A 20,239-nucleotide genomic window follows, 5' to 3' on the forward strand; every position below is an offset into this window, starting at 1 on the left:
TTCAAAGAGAATATTCTGGCTTTTAAAAAATCTCTAAGTCCAAAAGAGGAAAATCTGGGATAATTTATGTGGAACACTATATAAATTATGGAAATGTGAAAGGTACAATACAAACTCAAGTGGAATATTGAATAATAAATGTTAGGCATATGGCAGGATAAGACCAGTGAAAAGAACATAAGAATATCCTATTAAAGTAAAAAACCATACAGCTTTTAAACAGGAAGGCCTATTCAAAGATATACATCAGGTTTTAAACAGCCTCTATTTTAAATAAGGTATTGTATATATTATAAATAACTTGCACAAAAATCACTTAGTAGAAAGCATACTTACAGAGCAATAAAGAAATTTATCCTGGTATGCTCATTTATAGTAAATTTAGCTCTCTTGAAATAAACAAAGGTCATAGCCAAAAGATACTATAGGGAAAAAAGTTAAAAGTTAATATTAATGTTTTGCTTTCATAGTAAAACTGCTTTAAAATAGTTACCTTTATAAACTAAAACAATAAAGCATTATTTATCCTTATTATAGAATTAGCTATTTATTCGAGTCCTTATTTTTTTGGCTTTCTTTAATCCATATGAACAGTGAGAAATAGTTCTGGGTCATTTATGATTAAATTATAATTTTATAATTATAATTTTAACCTCTAAATTTTATTATTGCCATCTTTTCAAACCTATAGAGAAGCTGAAATAATAATCAAGTGAATAACCATACATCCTTCACCTAGATTCACCAATTGTTTTTCTGTTGCCACACTGGCTTGATGTATGTGTATATGCAAAAATTTTTCCCCTCAACCCTTTGAGTTAGTTGCAGACATCCATACTCACTTTTTAAAATAATTTTTGAAAAATAACTTCTAACCAGAAATTAGAACAACATGGCTCTATTTTCATTGGAATAAAAGTGTTTTAAATGTACTATTAGGAAGACATATGTCTAGCCTGCCATTAGGACCCATGCCAGGTTCTGCCTGTTCAAGTTAAACACAAGTTATGATACTGATATACTGATAATAGACTCCCTCTCATAAAATGCCTAATTCATGCTACCTTCACAGGTTTGGCCACAAAGGTGATTCCAAATTTTCAAGGTAATTTTCAGTAGAGGACTCTTGATATATTGACTGTTAAGATACAGTACTCCTGGTTAGTTACTTTAAAGGCACTGCCCCCTGCTGCCCAACAACTTTAATTACTATAAGGTGCTTAAAATTGTAAAATTTTAAACTTTAGAACTCCACATGAACTGGATATTTGACATTAAGGCATTACTGTCAATTTTTAAAAGCATCAGTGACACTGATTATGTTTAAAAAGATCTCACCTTTTAGAAGTACACCTTTAAATATTTATGGATAAAATGTTAGGATGTCTGGGACTTGCTTCAAAATAATCCACGTTTGGGGAGAGAGATTAGAAGAAACAAGAATGGCCGTGAGTTGATCATTGTTTTAGCTGGATGACAGGCACATGGAGGGTCTTTGTTCTATTCTCTCTACTATAAGTTGTATGTTTGAAATTTTCTAAAATTTTCAAAATTAAAAAAACCCTCTGATTTTATTGTTATCTTAAGCTTAAAGTAAGAGTTCACATCAATATGAAATTAGTGGGTATTTAATCATGAGCTAGTCTTCTGTTCATTCCCTTTTCTGTTGGTTGGCACATTATTTATTTATTTATTTATTTATTTATGGCTGCGTTGGGTCTTCGTTGCTGCATGCCGGCTTTCTCTAGTTGCGGCGTGGGGGGGCTACTCCTCGTTGTGGTGCGCGGGCCTCTCACTGCGGTGGCCCCTCCCGTCACAGAGCACAGGCTCCAGGCACACAGGCCTCAGCAGTTGCAGCACGCGGGCTCAGTAGTTGTGTCTCGCAGGCTCCAGAGCGCAGGCCCAGCAGTTGTGGCACATGGGCCCAGATGTTCCACAGCATGTGGGATCTTCCCGGACCAGGGATCAAACCCGTGTCTCCTGCACTGGCAGGCGGATTCTTAACCACTGTGCCACCAGGGAAGTCCCATAGCATGTTATTTTAAATGTGATATGAAGTCATGCTGAATTTTCTGATATGACTTACTGGTCTAAGATGACATTTATAAAGCTGAAATTCTAACTGATCAGCTAAACCTAAATAGTATAGAAACATCACAATCCCTAGTATATAAGTCAGCATCATGATGTTCTTTTATGAAACAGATTCCTAAATAAAGAACATGATAAACTAATTTTACTCTACAAGATTATTGGGATTCGTTTTATCTAAATTATCTACAAAATATTAAAATGTGTAACAGACTGCCTTAGTGGAATGAACCTCAGATATTATTACCTGATAAAAAGTAATAATTCTGATCAAAACATATTAAGCCTAATATAGCCAATATTTTATAATAACTATAAATGGAGTATAACCTTTAAAAATTGTGAATCATTATATTGTACACCTGTAACTGATATAATATTATACATTAACTAAACTTCAATTTAAAAAAAAGAGCAAAACAAAACAAAAAACCCCCCAACCACCCAAACAAAAAACATATTAAGTCTATATTGATTCTTGTTTTAAATCAAACAGATATGGGTTTAAGGTCATTTAATCAATAATATTTTACAATGCTTCAAGTATAGGTAGAATGAATCTATGTTGTATGCTAATGGATTCCACTTTGAAGGAGCAATGTAGGCTAGTTCTTTTCCTAACGTTAATTAATAAGATAGAAAATCCTAATAAGGTTCACTAAAGTCCTGATAGCCTAGTAACATAATAATGCTGGTTAATGATTATACTGTTAACAAATTTACCTTGTCTGCAATTTTACAGCAGCAGTCCATCCACAAGAAATCTTGAATTAAATCGTCATCTACAACAAAAGATAGCTATGACTTGTCTTTTGAAAACAGGTTTCCTTTTGAAGCATTGATTTTTACATAAGGAGATGATAAATGATGCTTAGAAATCAAACAAAAATGGCAGGACCAGGGTTGTCCAAGGTGTAGTTTCAGTTCTTTAGTGTGTTTGCCATTGCAAGTGCTGTACAAAAAGCTACTGCTTTATTCTTTGGCTTCCCATCTGATTTGCCTTAATATATAGCCCAGACTGGAGGAGGAATGATAGAAGTGTTTGATTTATTGAATATTTCTATAGCTCTTTTAGAAATATGTCTTGGGTAGCTCTAGATGAGCCTTTGTTGTTTTCCAAAATCAATCTTTAACAGGTGGAAATGGAATCTGATAAAAGGTAAGTCTTTAAGATATAATGACTCAATGAATACTGTTTTCTAAATATGTTTTACTTTTTTTTTTAACTACTTTCTCCTTTTAGGTACGGGGTATTTTTAGTTTTGGGTTTTCTCTCCTACTTATCTCTGTCTAATTATCTACTATCCAAATACACATGAAAATATCTATATAAAGGAGATTCATAATTCATTAGTTATTTATAACATTTAATTTTGGAAAAAACTGAGTATGACAAAAAGATCAACAAACAAACATACTGTTAAAAAAAGAATAACACCCCAAAAATAGGTCAGAAACACTCATTTCAATTTTAAAAGGCTAAAATATATAATCCCAAAATATATGGGTAGCTGTCAGAATATAATTTGAGAAAGATCTACTTTTTTCCATTTCCCCCTGCATTTTAAGTTAAAGAAGCATAACTTCTTGTTATATCCTAGGAATATCATCAATGTAGTCAAATAAATGGAAAGTTCCAAGTATTGTTTTTTTGAGAATAAATCATTTCTGCCTTGTTAATTCCATTTCTATTTCTTAAATTACCTAAAATGGTAGAGCCATGTATTTTCTCTTATTTCTCACATTCAGTTACGAATAATAATAAAGTTTGTGGGTAATAATTTTGCTCTACTCTTAATAAAGAGAGAGGGAAATTTTATTAACAGCATTCTAGATCCTGACAAGGAACATCCTTATAGTTCAACATTTTCTACCTGTATTACTTACATTTTGTCTTCTATTATCTTATTTTGCTTTTCTTTAAATCTTAACCAGCTTGCCCTCCTTTTTTATTTTTTTAAAGATTTCTGTCCTCTCAGTTAGGCAAACACTCTTGTCCCCAACTCTCTCCTCTTTTATGCATATGCTTTCCTCTATAAGCAAGGAAGGCTGTTACCTGGATCTACCAGACTGTGATAGCTACTTGATTTGATTCAGTCCTGCAGATACTTACCAGAATCCATCTATCCAACCCTTTATTGTCTACCTTACTGCCTTACCTCAAAAAACAAAAACCAATCCTCTTTCTTGGCCAGTAGAAGTACTATAAAGAAGTTTCTTTTTGGCTATGTTTAAGAAGCTTATTAGCAAAGTAGCACTGTTTCATGATCTGAACAAATTCAAACTCAATTTCATTATATGAGCATGATGATAAAGCATAGTTAATTTTTAATAATATTCCCCAGATATAATACTGAAACTTTTCTAGGTTGACTAACCTTGCCAGTTTGCTCAGTTTCAGCACTGAAAGTCCTGGGAAACCCCTCAGGCCCAGTGACACTGGGTTAGTTGGCTCACCTGAGACTTTATGTAGTATTTATACTTTAGGTCAAACAAAACTCATGCTATGACCTTGAACTGCCCAGAATTTACATTTGACACTTGGATTTAAGTGGTCTAAAAGGTAGATGATGAATTTCTACTCTAAAAGTAATCAAAACAAACAAAAATCCAGCATTGAGGGGGAAAAAAAAAGGACTATGGAAAAAAAAAGCAAATTTGGTTGGAGATAGAAAATCTGACATAGAAAATAACAGTATCCTCTTTGATTATTATAAAAATGATAAAATAGATCTTATATTCTCATTTTTAAGTACTCTATAATTACCGCTATTACAATATTTTAAACCTACCAAATAATTTAAAGAAAGCAGTCATTTCCTGACGCCGTATAACTAGACAGGGTCCTTTGGGGCGTTTAGACTTGTTGCTATTATGTGCATTTTTTTCAGATGCTGGCCAACTATCTTTAAAAATAGGACGCTTCAGGTTAATGGGTTTTTTAGGCTGATGTGATCTATTTGACCCTGATTTTACATATACAGTGACAGTAGGTGGTGTCTCACAACATAGCTGATTATGCCTCATTTTGGTTTCCCACAATTCCTGTAAAAATAAAACACACAGTTATTTATCACACTCTTGTTCACTTCTATATAAAAACAACAGATTGGATGACACTATCAGATGCAGTCATAGGAAATGTTACTGAACTTGCTACTAAAATGTTAGTTATGACAATGACTCACATGAGAAACTGCTTTTAGAATTTAGTGCCAAGAAAAGCTATGCTTCCTTTGGGTAACTGATACACCTTTTCTTCCCAAATAATAAGATTCTGAATACTATTTTGCTTTGACTACTAGGGAACTCAAAACCAAATTTTAAAGTTAATTATAGAAACTATGCTGAGTTTATAATCTATTTGCGGTATTCTTTTTTCCCGATAATTTTTATTCTGCTTGTATTGACAATTTTATCATATGATTATTATGTCAGCTCAAATTTTTTATACAATAAGGCAAACTACTTCCAGAACTAAATTATTATCAACATCAATTATTATATTAAAAAGCAATCTCACACACACAAAAACATATTTTCTAACTGGTTAATTCCTTGATATGTTATAAAACTCACTGATTCAACAAGCATTGATTGTTATTTATTGAAAAGTTAAATACAATTCTAGCAAAGAAATGCATGGTATAAAGTGCATTGAGGGATTCTTATAAATTGGTCACTTTAGTATCTGTTTTTTTACCATCTTTATTGGAGTATAATTGCTTTACAGTGGTGTGTTAGTTTCTGCTTTATAACAAAGTGAATCAGCTATACATATACATATATCCCCGTATCTCCTCTTGCGTCTCCCTCCCACCCTCCCCATCCCACCCCTCTACGTGGTCACAAAGCACCCAGCTGATCTCCCTGTGCTATGTGGCTGGCTGCTTCCCACTAGCTAGCTATTTTACATTTGGTAAGGTCACTTTAATTTCTAAAGTTGTGAGTGTATGACTATGCTATCTGAGTGGCCAATTACCAGTGTAAATGAATGTAAACTGTTATAGACTAATAAAAATTGAAACAAAGTTAATCCATCAATATGTAACAATATGCATAATCATTACATTTGGTGGTAATTAGTTCACGTGATTACTAGTTAGCATTACTTTTATGGTCAAAGTACTTATAGGGTAATAGGAAATGTAGTTACGAATAGCCAAAGCAGGAAACTATTCTAAGACCCTAATGAGAACCTCTGAATCCATAACTCACAGTGACCCAGGCAGCCATGCCTCCCTTGATGTTCAAGGAGTCAGGTACAGATTCTCCTTCCTGACCCTCAGAAACTTCCCTGCTGAAGGAAGGAATGGAAAATAAGATTGGATATAGTGGGGCTAGATCAGCACTGTCCAATATAATGTGAGTCACTTTATATTTCTGAAGCCACATTTAAAAAGTACAAATAAGCAAGTGAATTTTTAATTTTAGGAGTGTATTTTATGTAACCTAGTATATCCAAAATATCATTTTAACATGTAATCAATATAAAAACTAATGAGATATTTTACATTCTTTTTTTCATACTAAGTCTGAAATCTGGTGTTTACACTTACAGTATATCTCAATTTTGGATGCTAAATTTCCAACAGTTAAAGTGAAATGTAGTCTTACCAAAACAATGATGTGGTACATAAGGGAAAAATATTTTACACTCCTTCAGTATTTAATTTTAAATTAAAGTAAAAATTCTTCAGTTGCACCAGCCACATTTCAACTGCTCAACAGCCACATATGGCTAATGGCTACCATATTAGACAGTACAGGGCTAGATTATGAAGAACTAGGCAGAGTAAATTATATTAAGTTAATTCTATAATTGCTCCTCCTCCCTCTATTTTGCTTCCCTCCTCTCCTCTCATCTTTCTTCCTAGATCCTAAGGTCCAAGCAAATCGAAGGCAATTATGGAGTTGAGGGTGGGGGAGTGCTACAAACTCCATAGAAAAAGGAATGTGTGATAAATTGAGCCTTGAGACTTGTGTTAAGAACGTTTTGCTACTTCCTGCCCACCTCATCTGGGAGACAGCTGGAGGTCTCATCTGCATCTCTTTCTTTTTTTCCCCCCAAAGAAAGAGCAACCTTAAAAATCTAGATGGAAAAAACTAAATTTAAGGCTTCTCACATTGGGGTGTGGGGGGTAGGCTTGGGGGAGTGGGGGACAGATGTGCCAGCATATAGAATAGCTGTGGCATATCTCCCAGGATGTCAGTTTTACTTAATGTTACTTAATGTTAAGTAACTTAAAAGTGCTGCTTTGTTAAAACAACCTTGGATATATCATGAAATAGAATGCAAATTTTCTATCAATCAAAAAAATAAATATGTTTTACACTATTCTGCTTCATATAAAATTTGAGAAAACAAAGAGGAGGACATTCCTCAAATAGAGATTCACTGAGATTAATAAGCAAACACTGGCAGGAGAGTTATGGAGAAGGAGCTTAAGGAGAGAAGCTATCAATGCAACATTTTGGTCAAATTCCAACTTGAGGTAACTTCTATTTTTGCTCTTCATTTAGACATACTAAAAGAATGACAATAGTCAAATGAGATGATGATGATGATGATTATTATTTAAGTTTGGCCGGCCGCGCCGCGCGGCTTGCAGATCCTATTTCCCCGACCAGGGATCCAACACGGGCCCTGGCAGTGAAAGCGCCGACTCCTAACCACTGAACCGCAGGAGAATTACCAAGAATTTTTTTTTTTTTTTAAGACAGAGGATTTTTCAGCACGACAGAAGGCAGAGGGACAGAGCCACCTGAGAATATACCTTAAAATACTGGAGAATAGACCTGGATTAAGACCTGATTCTCACTAGCGATTGGGTCTTAGGCTATTTAACTTCTGGGAGCCTCCATTTTCTCACTTGTGATATTGAGATAATAAAAGCAGCTATTTTTTTTTAGAACCTGGTACATAGTAAGTACTCAATTAAAGTTACTTACTAGGCATTGTTAATAATACATATTTTGTAGGGTTAGTGAGAAATGGAACTATATGGATAATGCACAGTGCTGAATGCCTAGCAAAATCTCAATACATGGCAGCACTATTACTGTATCTTTTTTACAGGAAGGGTGTCTTTGAAAGAAAGAAGAGTCCCAATATGACAGATAACCAAGTTTCACCTCAACTAATACATGTAATTTAAATGTTAAAATTTTATTGGTAACAGAGACCATAGGTATTTTTTTTAATGTGCTCATGATAAAGAATAAAATTTGTAGAGACAGGATCTCAATTTTAACATAGCATGGGTTTATCAGTCTTTAAATGTTAAATTACTTCTAAAGTTTTTAAATTTTTTTTTTTTCTTAATTGAAGCTAGTTGGGCTCCAGTCGTACTGGAAATGTAAGAAACGGACATTTGTAGATTTTGATAAATGGGCCAAGGGCATAGCACCGAGATACAGCAGCTCAGGTCTCCGGATTCTGGTGCAGATGCTCCTGCGAAGAAAAGATGTGTTTAATGGGACGCGAGAAGAGGCAGGACGAACTCAAAATACCACTATCCGGCGCCCAGCGGGATAAAGGCAGGCAGGCGGGCGGGCGGGCTGCGGGAAGGCACGAGCTCTTTCCTCAGGGCCTTCCTTCCCGAGGAGGGGAGCGCCCGCTGAGGAGAGGGCACGGCTAGTACTCGGGGACGCATCTCCCCACCTCGCCCTTTGTCCCCTCCCCTCCCCCGCCCACTAGTGAGCACAACCAGGTGAGCCAAAAAGCACTGTGCCGGCGAAGCCCGACAAACCCGGCCGAGGGGGGCGCCCCGCCTCCCTCTTTCTACTTCGCCGCCGTCCCCCACCCCGCGGCCCTGCGCTGGCCGGCGCCGTCCGACCGCGACATCCCTCCTCCCCGCCGGCACCTGAGGGGGGGACTCACGGGCGGCAGTGTGTACGGAAGGGGCCAAAACGCTCCCGCCGCCGCCTCACACACGGAGGGCGGCGGCGTTGGGGGCGAGAGGGGACGGAGGAACCAGGCACAACCAAAACTGGAGAGTTGCCGGCGAGGCCCGAAGCCGGGCCGCCAGCGGAGAGTACCTGCGGAAAACCGAGGCTGGTGAACGGGGCCCGGCCAGCGGCCAGCCTTCCCCAGACGCCCCAGGCCTCAGACGGTTGCTCGCAGGTCACTCCACCGCGGCACTGCGGACTCGGAGACCTCCCGCCAACCCGGAGCGAGGCCGGCGCGGGCCAATCAGCGCTCAGAGCCCGCCTCCGGGGGGGCGGGGCCATCCCAAGTCGCGCGCCTCCTCTCCCCCCTCGCGCTGTGCTCGCAGCCTCAGCCGTCTGCTCACCTTTACCCGTTACCCGGCCTTGCTTTCCCTCCCGGCAAGGTCCTGGTAAAACTCCTCGACACTCCCAGACCGCTTCTTGCCTTCTAATGTAACGCCTTACCCTTGGACACTTACCAAAGTCAGGCTTGGATTAGAGCCATTTATCTTCCCTGCTGCGAGATGGAGAGGCCCTGCCGGGCTGGGACGTCAGGTCTTAATTTACCCGTCCCCCACCGCACCAGGCACACACATTGGCAGGAACGCGGTAAACAGAGACGTCAACAGCAGGAGGACGAAGAATCAGAGGTGAACTTTGCAGCAGCAATTGTAAATTACTGCTACGTTAAAATAACTGTAGAAACAGAGGAAGAGACAACCTAAACCAAAAAAGAAAGGTGTGGCTCTTTGTGAGAAGGGGTAATATTATTCTATCCTGTTAAATCTATTGTTCTAAACTAATTTCTTCTACAGGAACCTTTACTTTTTGACCTGGTGCCTGGGATGTAAGGTGCTTAATAAATGTTTGTTCAATGAATAAGTAAAAGGATTCTTCATAGCTTTTAAATTTTGTATGTGACATCTTTTACTCTTCGCTTCCCTTCTAATGTATAACCTGCTTTTTTTCCCCTGTTAACGTATCATGGCCTTTTTTCATGTTGCTACAGTCTTTCTAAATATTCTTAACGACTGCATAATAGTCCAGAGTGGATGGACCAAATGTAAATCATTTTGATATTTGCATTGCTTCTAGATTTTTCAGTTACCACAACTATCACACTTAAAAAGCAATTTGGCCTTGCGTACTTGTGGCACTTCCTAGCAATTAGTTCCTCAGTCAGCAGCTCTGAAGAACGAATATTTAGTTCCCTTCTTTCTCGGGCTCTCACACAGCTAGATGATGGCAAAAAATCACCTACATGAAAGAGGACACAATCTTTGAACTCATTTTTCCTTATAAGCGCCTTGGATATTTTCCCCATGGCCCTTAAATGGGGGAATGAACCAAGAAGCATAAACTGGTTGTGAAAACCTTAAATACTGATTCTTCTAGGAAAACACTGCTTTGAGCCTCAGTCTCTCTTTCCCTGGTGGTTCTCTTTTCCCCAAGGTATCAGGGTTTACTGTGATTACTAATTTCCAGCCTTGAGTACAGAATGTTTACTGAACAATGAATGTCTACTACAGGCATACTGCTTTGTTTTATTGTGCTTCGCAGATACTACATTTTTTAGATTGAAGGTTTATGGCAACCCTGCATAGAGCAAGCCTATTAGCGCCACTTTTCCAGCAGCATTTTCTCACTTCATGTCTGTCACATTTGGGTAATTCTTGCGATATTACACACATTTTCATTATTATTATATTTGTTATGGTGATCCATGATCAGTGATCTTTGATGTTACTATTGTAATTATTTTGGGGTACCACACACGGAGGCCATAAAAGCAAACTTAATGCATCTATAAATGTGTGTTTTGATTGCTCCACTAACTGGCCATTCTCTTGTCTCACTCCCTTTCCTCAGGCCTATTCCCTGAGACACAACAAAATTGAAATCAGGCCACTTAATAACCTTACAGTGGCTCCGAAGAGTTCAAGTGAAAGGCAGAGTTGCATGTCTTTCACTTTAAATCAAAAGCTAGGCCTCTTTTCCACAAATGGGATTGCATATAAATTTTTTAAAAATGAAATATTTGATATGTACAAAAGAATATTAGTAACATATATGCAAGCTAAGCATAAAACAAAAACTCAAGAAGCCACTGCCCACCCAAAAAGCATGAACCTAAGATCCAAGGAATAGAACATTAAACAATACTGTTGAGATTCTGTATGCTCCTCCCCTTACTTCCCAGCAGAGGTGACTTTTGTTTTTCCCATCCCCACCTCCCCAACTTACAGGATCTTAGTTCCCCTACCAGGGATTCAAAGTGCCGAGTCCTAGTCACTGGACCGCCAGGGACTTAATTCCCCCATTCCATTTTCTTTTTAGATTTACCGTATTCTTTTTTTTTTTTTTATAAAGTATATGTCTGTATTATTTTAAATTTTTATTTATTTATTTATTTATTTTTGGCTGTGTTGGGTCTTCGTTTCTGTGCGAGGGCTTCCTCTAGTTGCGGCAAGCGGGGGCCACTCTTCATCGCGGTGCGCGGGCCTCTCACTATCGCAGCCTCTCTTGTTGCGAAGCACAGGCTCCAGTCGCGCAGGCTCAGTAGTTGTGGCTCACGGGCCTAGTTGCTCCGTGGCATATGGGATCCTCCCAGACCAGGGCTCGAACCCGTGTCCCCTGCATTGGCAGGCAGATTCTCAACCACTGCGCCACCAGGGAAGCCCTACCGTATTCTTAAACAAATATTGTTTGAAAATTTAATACTCTTTGTATTCTTCATAGTTTCAAGATTTAGACATACTAATGAATGACAGTGAATCATTTTCATTCCTGTATAGGATTGTTCTGTAAATATACCATAATGAATCAATGCTTCTGTCACTTGGGTTATTTTTTGCTATGAATGCTCTGAGTATTCCCATGCACAGACCTGGTTATCAGCTGCTATGCCTCTGTAAAGCCAAATTAGTTATTTATAGCTTGCACAGGCTCTGATGAGTTGGTGTCTGGTCAGTGCCCATGTATTAAAGTCAAATATTTTGAATACTACAATACTTATGTTTATATATGTATGCCCCATGGTGCACTCATGTAGTTTTTCTATAAATGCTTTAAAGTGAAACTGATGGGTTTTAGAGTATGCACAGTTTCAACTATACAAGATTATCAATGCTAAATTCATTTCCCAGGTAGTTTTACCAGTTTTAAGTAAGAGTTTCCATTAGTTGACATCTTGCCAATGTCATATTTTCAGACTTTTTTTATTTTTTAAGGTGTATTGTAGAGGACACCTTTATTTTCAGTACCCCTTTTCTAGGAAATGTTCTACTGAACCTCCCAAACCACTTGGGTGTAGGGATAGCAGCTAAATTCATGCAATATCATCTCTCCCCTTCCTCACTCATTGGAGTCATAAGGGCCGGCCCTTGATGCAAGCTGGGCAAAATTCCCTTCCTGGAATTTTGCACTATGACCAAGAATGCAGCCTGGCTGACTGCTCTTTTATATGGTAGAGATAAAAAGTCTTCAGAAGTATTAGGATAGAACAATAGTTAGATAGAAGGACTGTATAAAATTTCTCTCTAGAATAGTTTTCTCCACTGTACCTCATTTTTTTGCTCATTAATGAAAATATCTTTCTTGATTTCTCCCCATTCTTGCTTCTGCGTATGACATAATCCTTATTTGTTAAAATGAGGCAACAGCCTCTCCACTTTCAAGTTTTGATTCCTGGTTTTAAGTGTTCATATTTACTAGGTGACTTCTGAAACACAAAATGTTATACAAACTATATCACTTTCCTAAAAATATTCGAAGTGGCTCACAACAAAGATGACTTTAAGGTCAGTAAAACAGAACCTAAATAAACTATAGCAAAGGGGAGGCAAGAAAGTACCCATAAGGATCTTGGAAAGTTTGATTCTGAACAATAGGCAACTTCCCCAATGTGCCTGTCAGCAGCTAGCTGAGAAACGTTCCTTCAACTAACTGAACACTGACTTCTCATACTTACCAATATTTTACCAAATAAGGATTACAGTTTTGACAACAAACTATTTTTGTCATATAGACCCAGATCAATTTTCTCCTGAGACTATTCCAGCATTCTTGTACAAGACAAAAAGCAGTTAGATGAAGATAAATAAAAACTGCAACTATATTATTTTTTGCTAATTTCTCCAAAAGGTCACAGTGTCAAAATAGTGGTAGTAATAGTGATTTTTGAAACTCATTTGCCATTCATTAAACCAACATTTGCATACGTACTATGTGCCAGGCACTACTCTAGAAGCTGGAGACACATCAGCGAACAAAAGACACAAAAAATCTCTGTCCATATGAGCTTACATTCTAGTCACATACAATTAGACTGACCTAGACCCAAAGGCTTCTAAGGACCAAATAGAACAACTTTTTGAAGGAATGCCCAATATATTAACGGATCTGTACAGCAAATAATTGATTTTCTTTCAAAAATGGAATAGATCACAATTTGTGTTAATCTGTCAGTGAGGATACCCAAAGAGTTTAGGGCACTCCCTTAATAAAAGATTAGGGTCTCCCATGAAAAACAGGCTGTACAGTACAGTAATAGAAAGCTTTTTTTTTTAACAAGTATTTATTGAGTATATATGGTGTACTGCTATAAAGTGGTGTTTTCTTTTTTTAATTTATTTATTAATTTATTTTTGGCTGCGTTGGGTCTTTGTTGCTACTTGTCGGCTTTCTCTAGTTGCGGCGAGCAGGGGCTGCTCTTCGTTGCGGTGTGTGGGCTTCTCACTGCAATGGCTTCTCTTGTTGCGGAGCACGGGCTCTAGGCGCGTGTGCTTCAGTAGTTGCGGCTCGCAGGCTGTAGATCGTAGGCTCAGTAGTTGTGGCACACGAGCTTAGTTGCTCCACAGCATGTGGGATCTTCCCGGACCAGGGCTCAAACCCGTGTCCCCTGCATTGGCAGGCGGATTCTTAACCACTGTGCCACCAGGGAAGCCCTATTAAATAGAAAGCTTTTAACCTAGATTTTTGATATTATCAAATTAATTTCAGTGGTGTTACCAGGCCCCAGCTAGAGATGGGCTACAAAAACCTGAGGCAATTATCCCAGGAGACAGGGATTTGTTTCTAAAACTTAAGGCATATACTGCATAACAGATGCGTAACAGAGAATGGGACCCTCGGCCTCACATAAGTTCTTCTGATGTATTGAAGTAGGTTATTAATTTTTTTTTTTTTTTTTTAAGAAATTCACGTTCTTTTATTTATTTATTTATTTATTTATTTATTTATTTATGACTGTATTGGGTCTTCGTTTCTGTGCGAGGGCTTTCTCTAGTTGTGGCAAGTGGGGACCACTCTTCATTGCGGTGCGCAGGCCTCTCACCATCGCGGCCTCTCTTGTTGTGGAGCACAGGCTCCAGACGCGCAGGCTCAGTAATTGTGGCTCACGGGCCCAGTTGCTCCGTGGCATGTGGGATCTTCCCAGACCAGGGCTCGAACCCGTGTCCCCTGCATTGGCAGGCAGATTCTCAACCACTGCGCCACCAGGGAAGCCCAGGTTATTAATTTTTAATTTGGTAAATTGAGTAGTTTCCTGGGTTCAACCGGAATACGATTTGTCAAGTGATTCCGCCCCTCACGCCTGCATTCTCAGGAATCCTTATTACACTAAGAGAGCTAGAGACAGAGCTCATGTTTACCCCAAGAATGGTGGGGTAGGTGTCAGTCTGTTAATAATCTGTTGGTAAGTGACAGCATTTTCAGAAACTATGCCAATATCAGTTTAAGAATCACATATTGGAGGTAGCCGGATATAAAAAGTTTCATCACCCGGTTTTGTTTCCTCGGCTCTTTTTTCCTAAGAAATACATTAGGAGATTTAAGACTTAAAAGTTATTCCAGTTAAACGTATTACATACATTAGGGACTCCTCTGGACTACTTCTTTCCTGTTGTACTGTATTCTGTCTTTGTGACTTTGTCAGTAATCAGTGTTTATACAAGATAGACTATAAATTAGTGTGCTAAAAGGCACACTATTGTAATAATAGTTATAATTGGTGTAAAAGTCTGATCGCTTCACATGTTTAGTTGTGGTGTCATTGCTCTCTTGGGAAGAATTTTGGCCTGTACATCTACTGAATTACTCAGATTTAGGAAGCTGCAAAAATTAAAACACATCTTACTTGGTGAGCCCAGGCCAGGCTTGACTGAAAACCTCCAGGGATAGATCTTAGGTTCCCACCTTTTTGCACGCAGTATCAAAGAAATGCTGATTTTCTTTCTGACTTACTTCACTCTGTATGACAGACTCTAGGTCCATCCACCTCACTATAAATAACTCCATTTCGTTTCTTTTTATGGCTGAGTAATATTCCATTGTATATGTATGCTAACACACATATATGGACTCTAAGGAAAAAAAAAAAAAGGTCATGAAGAACCTAGGGGCAAGACGGGAATAAAGACACAGACCTACTAGAGAATGGACTTAAGGATATGGGGAGGGGGAAGGGTAAGCTGTGACAAAGTGAGAGAGTGGCATGGACATATATACACTACCAAACGTAAAATAGATAGCTAGTGGGAAGCAGCCGCATAGCACAGGGAGATCAGCTCGGTGCTTTGTGACCACCTAGAGGGGTGGGATAGGGAGGGTGGGAGGGAGGGAGATGCAAGAGGGAAGAGATATGGGAACATATGTATATGTATGACTGATTCACTTTGTTATAAAGCAGAAACTAACACACCATTGTAAAGCAATTATATTCCAATAAAGGTGTTAAAAAAAAAAGATTCAAAGGCAAAATATAAATTACAATGAATGCTAAAAGTTTGAGTCAAAATTATTTAAATAAAATCATTTTAGAAAAATAATAAAAATAAAAAAAAGAAACGCTGAATCTGTGAGCTTCAGGCAGTTTGTTCTCGCTCCCTTTCACATACATACAACACACACCTCACAACACATTTGTAATCTTCCACTCTATTGATACCCAAAACAATCTGGGTTACAAGTTAAGATTTTGTAACTACATTAGCTGGCAAAGATCCCTAAGAGGAAAAAAGATTTACGGCCACTTTTGTAAAAATAAGGTTTAATAAAAACACTGGCAACCTGTACAAGAAAAAATAATAAGAAATTAAATAAGTTTATGATTTAATAAGTCAACCAATGTAAGAGGTGGTAGCTGAAGGAAGTTTTGACTTCAAAAATCTTCTAGGCGGCCGCTGAGGTCTCGGGCTGCTGCCGCCGGGCCGCTGGGGAGGCAGGGCTCGGGCCTGGCCGGGCAGCTCCGGAGCAGAGGGACAGGGGGGCTGGGAGGCGGGGCTGGCCGCCCGCGGGGCTGGGACCCGATGCGGTTAGAGCCGCGGAGGTTCGAGGAGCCCCGAGCATTTCTGCTTTGGGACAGCCACGCATCTAATTCTGCAAAGTACTTTTATATGTAAAACTTGTAAAGGATCAGAACAATGCCTCCAAGACCATCATCAGGTGAACTGTGGGGCATCCACTTGATGCCAAGACTCCTAGTAGAATGTTTACTACCTAATGGGATGATAGTAACTTCAGAATGCCTCCGTGAGGCTACACTAATAACTATAAAACATGAACTATTTAAAGAAGTGAGAAAATACCCTCGCCACCAACTTCTTCAAGATGAATCTCCTTACATTTTCGTGTTACCCAAGAAGCAGAAAGGGGAAGAATTTTTTCATGAAACAAGACGACTTTGTGACCTTAAGCTTTTTCAACCCTTTTTAAAAGTAATTGAGGGTTTCCCTGGTGGCGCAGTGGTTGGGAATCTGCCTGCCAATGCAGGGGACACGGGTTCGAGCCCTGGTCTGGGAAGATTCCATATGCCGCGCAGCAACTAGGTCCGTGAGCCACAACTACTGAGCCTGCGCGTCTGGAGCCTGTGCTCCGCAACAAGAGAGGCCGCGATAGCGAGAGGCCCGCGCACCGCGATGAAGAGTGGCCCCCGCTTGCCACAGCTAGAGAAAGCCCTCGCACAGAAACGAAGACCCAACACAGCCAAAAAATAAATAAATAAAAATAAAAGTAAAAATCAATCAATCAATAAATAATAAAGTAATTGAACCAGTAGGCAACCATGAAGAAAAGATCCTCAACCGAGAAATTGGTTTTGCCGTTGGCATGCCAGTGTGTGAATTCGATATGGTTAAAGATCCAGAAGTACAGGACTTTGAAGAAATATTCTCAATGTTTGTAAAGAAGCTGTGGATCTTAGGGATCTCAATTCACCTCATGGAGGGGCAATGTATGTCTATCATCCAAATGTAGAATCTTCACGAGAACTGCCAAAGCACATACATAATAAATTGGATAAAGGGCAAATAATAGTGGTGATTTGGGTAATAGTTTCTCCAAATAATGACAAGCAGAAGTATACTCTGAAAATCAACCATAACTGTGTGCCAGAACAAGTAATTGCTGAAGCAATCAGGAAAAAAATTCAAAGTATGTTGCTATCATCTGAACAACTGAAACTCTGTATTTTAGAATATCAGGGCAAGTATATTTAAAAGTGTGTGGATGTGACGAATACTTCGTAGAAAAATATCCTCTGAGTTAGTATAAGTATATAAGAAGCTGTATAATGCTTGGGAGGATGCCCAGTTTGATGCTGATGGCTAAAGAAAGGCTCTACTCTCAACTGCCAATGGACTGTTTTACAATGCCATCTTATTCCAGATGCATCTCCACAGCTACACCATATACGAATGGAGAAACATCTACAAAATCCCTTTGGGTTATAAATAGTGCACTCAGAATAAAAATTCTTTGTGCAACCTATGTGAATGTAAATATTCGAGACATTGACAAGATCTATGTTAGAACAGGTATCTACCATGGAGGAGAACCCTTATGTGATAATGTGAACACTCTTGTGAACACAAGAGTACCTTGTTCCAGTCCCAGGTGGAATGAATGGCTGAATTACGATATATACATTCCTGATCTTCCTCATGCTGCTCGACTTTGCCTTTCCATTTGTTCTGTTAAAGGCCGAAAGGGTGCTAAAGAGGAACACTGTCCATTGGCCTGGGGAAATATAAACTTGATTACACAGATGAACTCTAGTATCTGGAAAAATGGCTTTGAATCTTTGGCCAGTACCTCATGGACTAGAAGATTTGCTGAACTCTATCGGTGTTACTGGATCAAATCCAAATAAAGAAACTCCATGTTTAGAGTTGGAGTTTGACTGGTTTCGGCAGTGTGGTGAAGTTTCCAGATATGTCAGTGATTGAAGAGCATGCCAACTGGTCTGTATCCCGATAAGCAGGATTTAGTTATTCCCATGCAGGACTGAGTAACAGCCTAGCTAGACAATGAATTGAGAAAATGATAACCGCTCCAAGCAATTTGTACACGAGATCCTCTATCTGAAATCACTGAGCAAGAGATTTTCTGTTGAGCCACAGACACTATTGTGTAACTATCCCTGAAATTCTACCCAAATTGTCTGTTAAATGGAATTCTAGAGATGAAGTAGCTCAGATGTACTGCTTGGTAAACGACTGGCCTCCAATCAAACCTCAACAGGCTATGGAGCTTCTGGACTGCAAGTTACCCAGATCTCATGGTTCGAGGATTTGCTGTTCAATGCTTAGAAAAATATTTAACAGATGACAAACTTCCTCAGTACCTAATTCCGCTAGTACAGGTCCTAAAATATGAACAGTATTTGGATAACCTACTTGTGAGATTTTTACTCAAAAAAGCATTGACTAATCAAAGGATTAGGCACTTTTTCTTTTGGCATTTAAAATCTGAGATGCACAATAAAACAGAGGTTTGGCCTGCTTTTGGAGTCCTATTGCTGTGCATGTGGGGTGTATTTCAAACACCTGAACAGGCAGGTTGAAGCTATGGGAAGAGCTCATTAACTGACATTCTCAAACAAGAGAAGGATGAAACACGGAAGGTACAGATGAAGTTTTTAGTTGAGCAAATGCGGCTACTAGATTTCATGGATGCTCTTCAGGGCTTTCTATTGCCTTTAAACCCTGCTCATCAGCTGGGAAATCTCAAGCTTGAACAGTGTCGAATTATGTCCTCTGCAAAAAGGCCACTGTGGTTGAATTGGGAGAACCCAGACATCACGTCAGAATTACTTTCAGAACGAGATCATCTTTAAAAATGGTGATGATTTATGGCAAGATATGCTAACACTTCAAATGATTTGCATTATGGAAAATATCTGACAAAATCAAGGTTTTGATCTTCAAATGTTACCTTATGGTTGTCAATTGGTGACTGTGTGGGACTTATTGAGGTGGTGAGAAATTCTCACCATTATGCAAATTCAGTCTAAAGGAGGCCTGAAAGGTGCCCTGCAGTTCAACAGCCACACACTACGTCAGTGGCTCAAAGACAAGAACAAGGGAGAAATATGATGCAGCCATCAATCTGTTTACATGTTCATGTGCTGGGTATTGTGTTGCTACCTTCATTTTGGGAATTGGAGATGGTCACAATAGTAACATCATGGTTAAAGATGATGGACAACTGTTTCATATAGATTTTGGACACTTTTTGGATCACAAGAAGAAAAATTTTGGTTATAAACGAGAGCGTGTGCCATTTGTTTTGACCCAAGATTTCTTAATAGTGATTAGTAAAGGAGCCCAAGAATGCACAAAGACAAGAGAATTTGAGAGGTTTCAGGAGATGTGTTACAAGGCTTATCTAGCTATTCGGCAGCATGCCAATCTCTTCATAAATCTTTTCTCAATGATGCTTGGCTCTGGAATGCCAGAACTACAATCTTTTCATGATACTGCATACATTTGAAAGACCCTAGCTTTAGATAAAACTGAGCAAGAGGCTTTGGAATATTTCATAAAATGAATGATGCACATTATGGTGGCTGGACAACAAAAATGGATTGGATCTTCCACACAATTAAGCAACATGCTTTGAACTGAAATGATAACTAAGAAACTGAAAAAAAAAAAAAAAAAAGAAACTGAAAGCTCAGTATATGGATTCTATACTGCACTGTTAATAACTGTCAAGAGGCAAAGACTGATTGCACAGGAAATGCACAATCCATGAACAGCATTAGAATTTACAGCAAGAACAGAAATAAAATACTATATAATTTAAATAATGTAAACACAAACAGGGTTTGATAGAATTCATTTCAAAATTAAGCTTTAGAATAATGTGCAATTTCATGTTATGCCTTAAGTCCAAAAAGGTAAACTTCAAGATTGTTTGTATCTTTTTTAAAAAAACA

At 38.7% G+C, this 20,239-nt stretch overlaps 1 protein-coding gene, 1 long non-coding RNA gene and 1 pseudogene across 3 annotated transcripts in view; 1 reads left to right on the top strand and 2 right to left on the bottom strand.

The window, feature by feature from the left end:
- The window catches only part of SPDYA (speedy/RINGO cell cycle regulator family member A), a gene marked incomplete at its 3' end in the record, with an annotated part of 31,233 nt that extends 26,097 nt beyond the window's left edge, over positions 1-5,136 (bottom strand). The window contains exons 1-3 of the mRNA XM_082426197.1: positions 4,884-5,136; positions 2,815-2,873; positions 337-422 (exon numbers count right to left, since the gene is read on the bottom strand). Of these exons, the coding sequence (XP_082282323.1) occupies positions 337-422; positions 2,815-2,873; positions 4,884-5,118 (380 nt within the window). The 5' untranslated portion in view covers positions 5,119-5,136. The remainder of the gene's footprint in view (positions 1-336; positions 423-2,814; positions 2,874-4,883) is intronic.
- Positions 5,137-8,366: 3,230 nt separating this feature from the next.
- LOC309643445 lies at positions 8,367-11,189 on the bottom strand. The gene is made up of 2 exons (XR_014253779.1): positions 9,133-11,189; positions 8,367-8,545 (listed from the first exon to the last, which is right to left on the bottom strand). It is a non-coding gene; the product is annotated as an uncharacterized lncRNA (long non-coding RNA).
- A 5,253-nt stretch (positions 11,190-16,442) lies between these two features.
- LOC309643920 (phosphatidylinositol 4,5-bisphosphate 3-kinase catalytic subunit alpha isoform pseudogene) lies at positions 16,443-19,941 on the top strand (annotated as a pseudogene). The gene is made up of 2 exons: positions 16,443-16,464; positions 17,033-19,941. The product of its transcript is annotated as a phosphatidylinositol 4,5-bisphosphate 3-kinase catalytic subunit alpha isoform pseudogene (transcript).
- The last annotated feature ends 298 nt before the right edge of the window (positions 19,942-20,239 follow it).

The sequence above is a fragment of the Balaenoptera physalus genome (genome assembly GCF_965194825.1).
Source record: "Balaenoptera physalus genome assembly, chromosome: 15".
Taxonomy (NCBI): domain Eukaryota; kingdom Metazoa; phylum Chordata; class Mammalia; order Artiodactyla; family Balaenopteridae; genus Balaenoptera; species Balaenoptera physalus.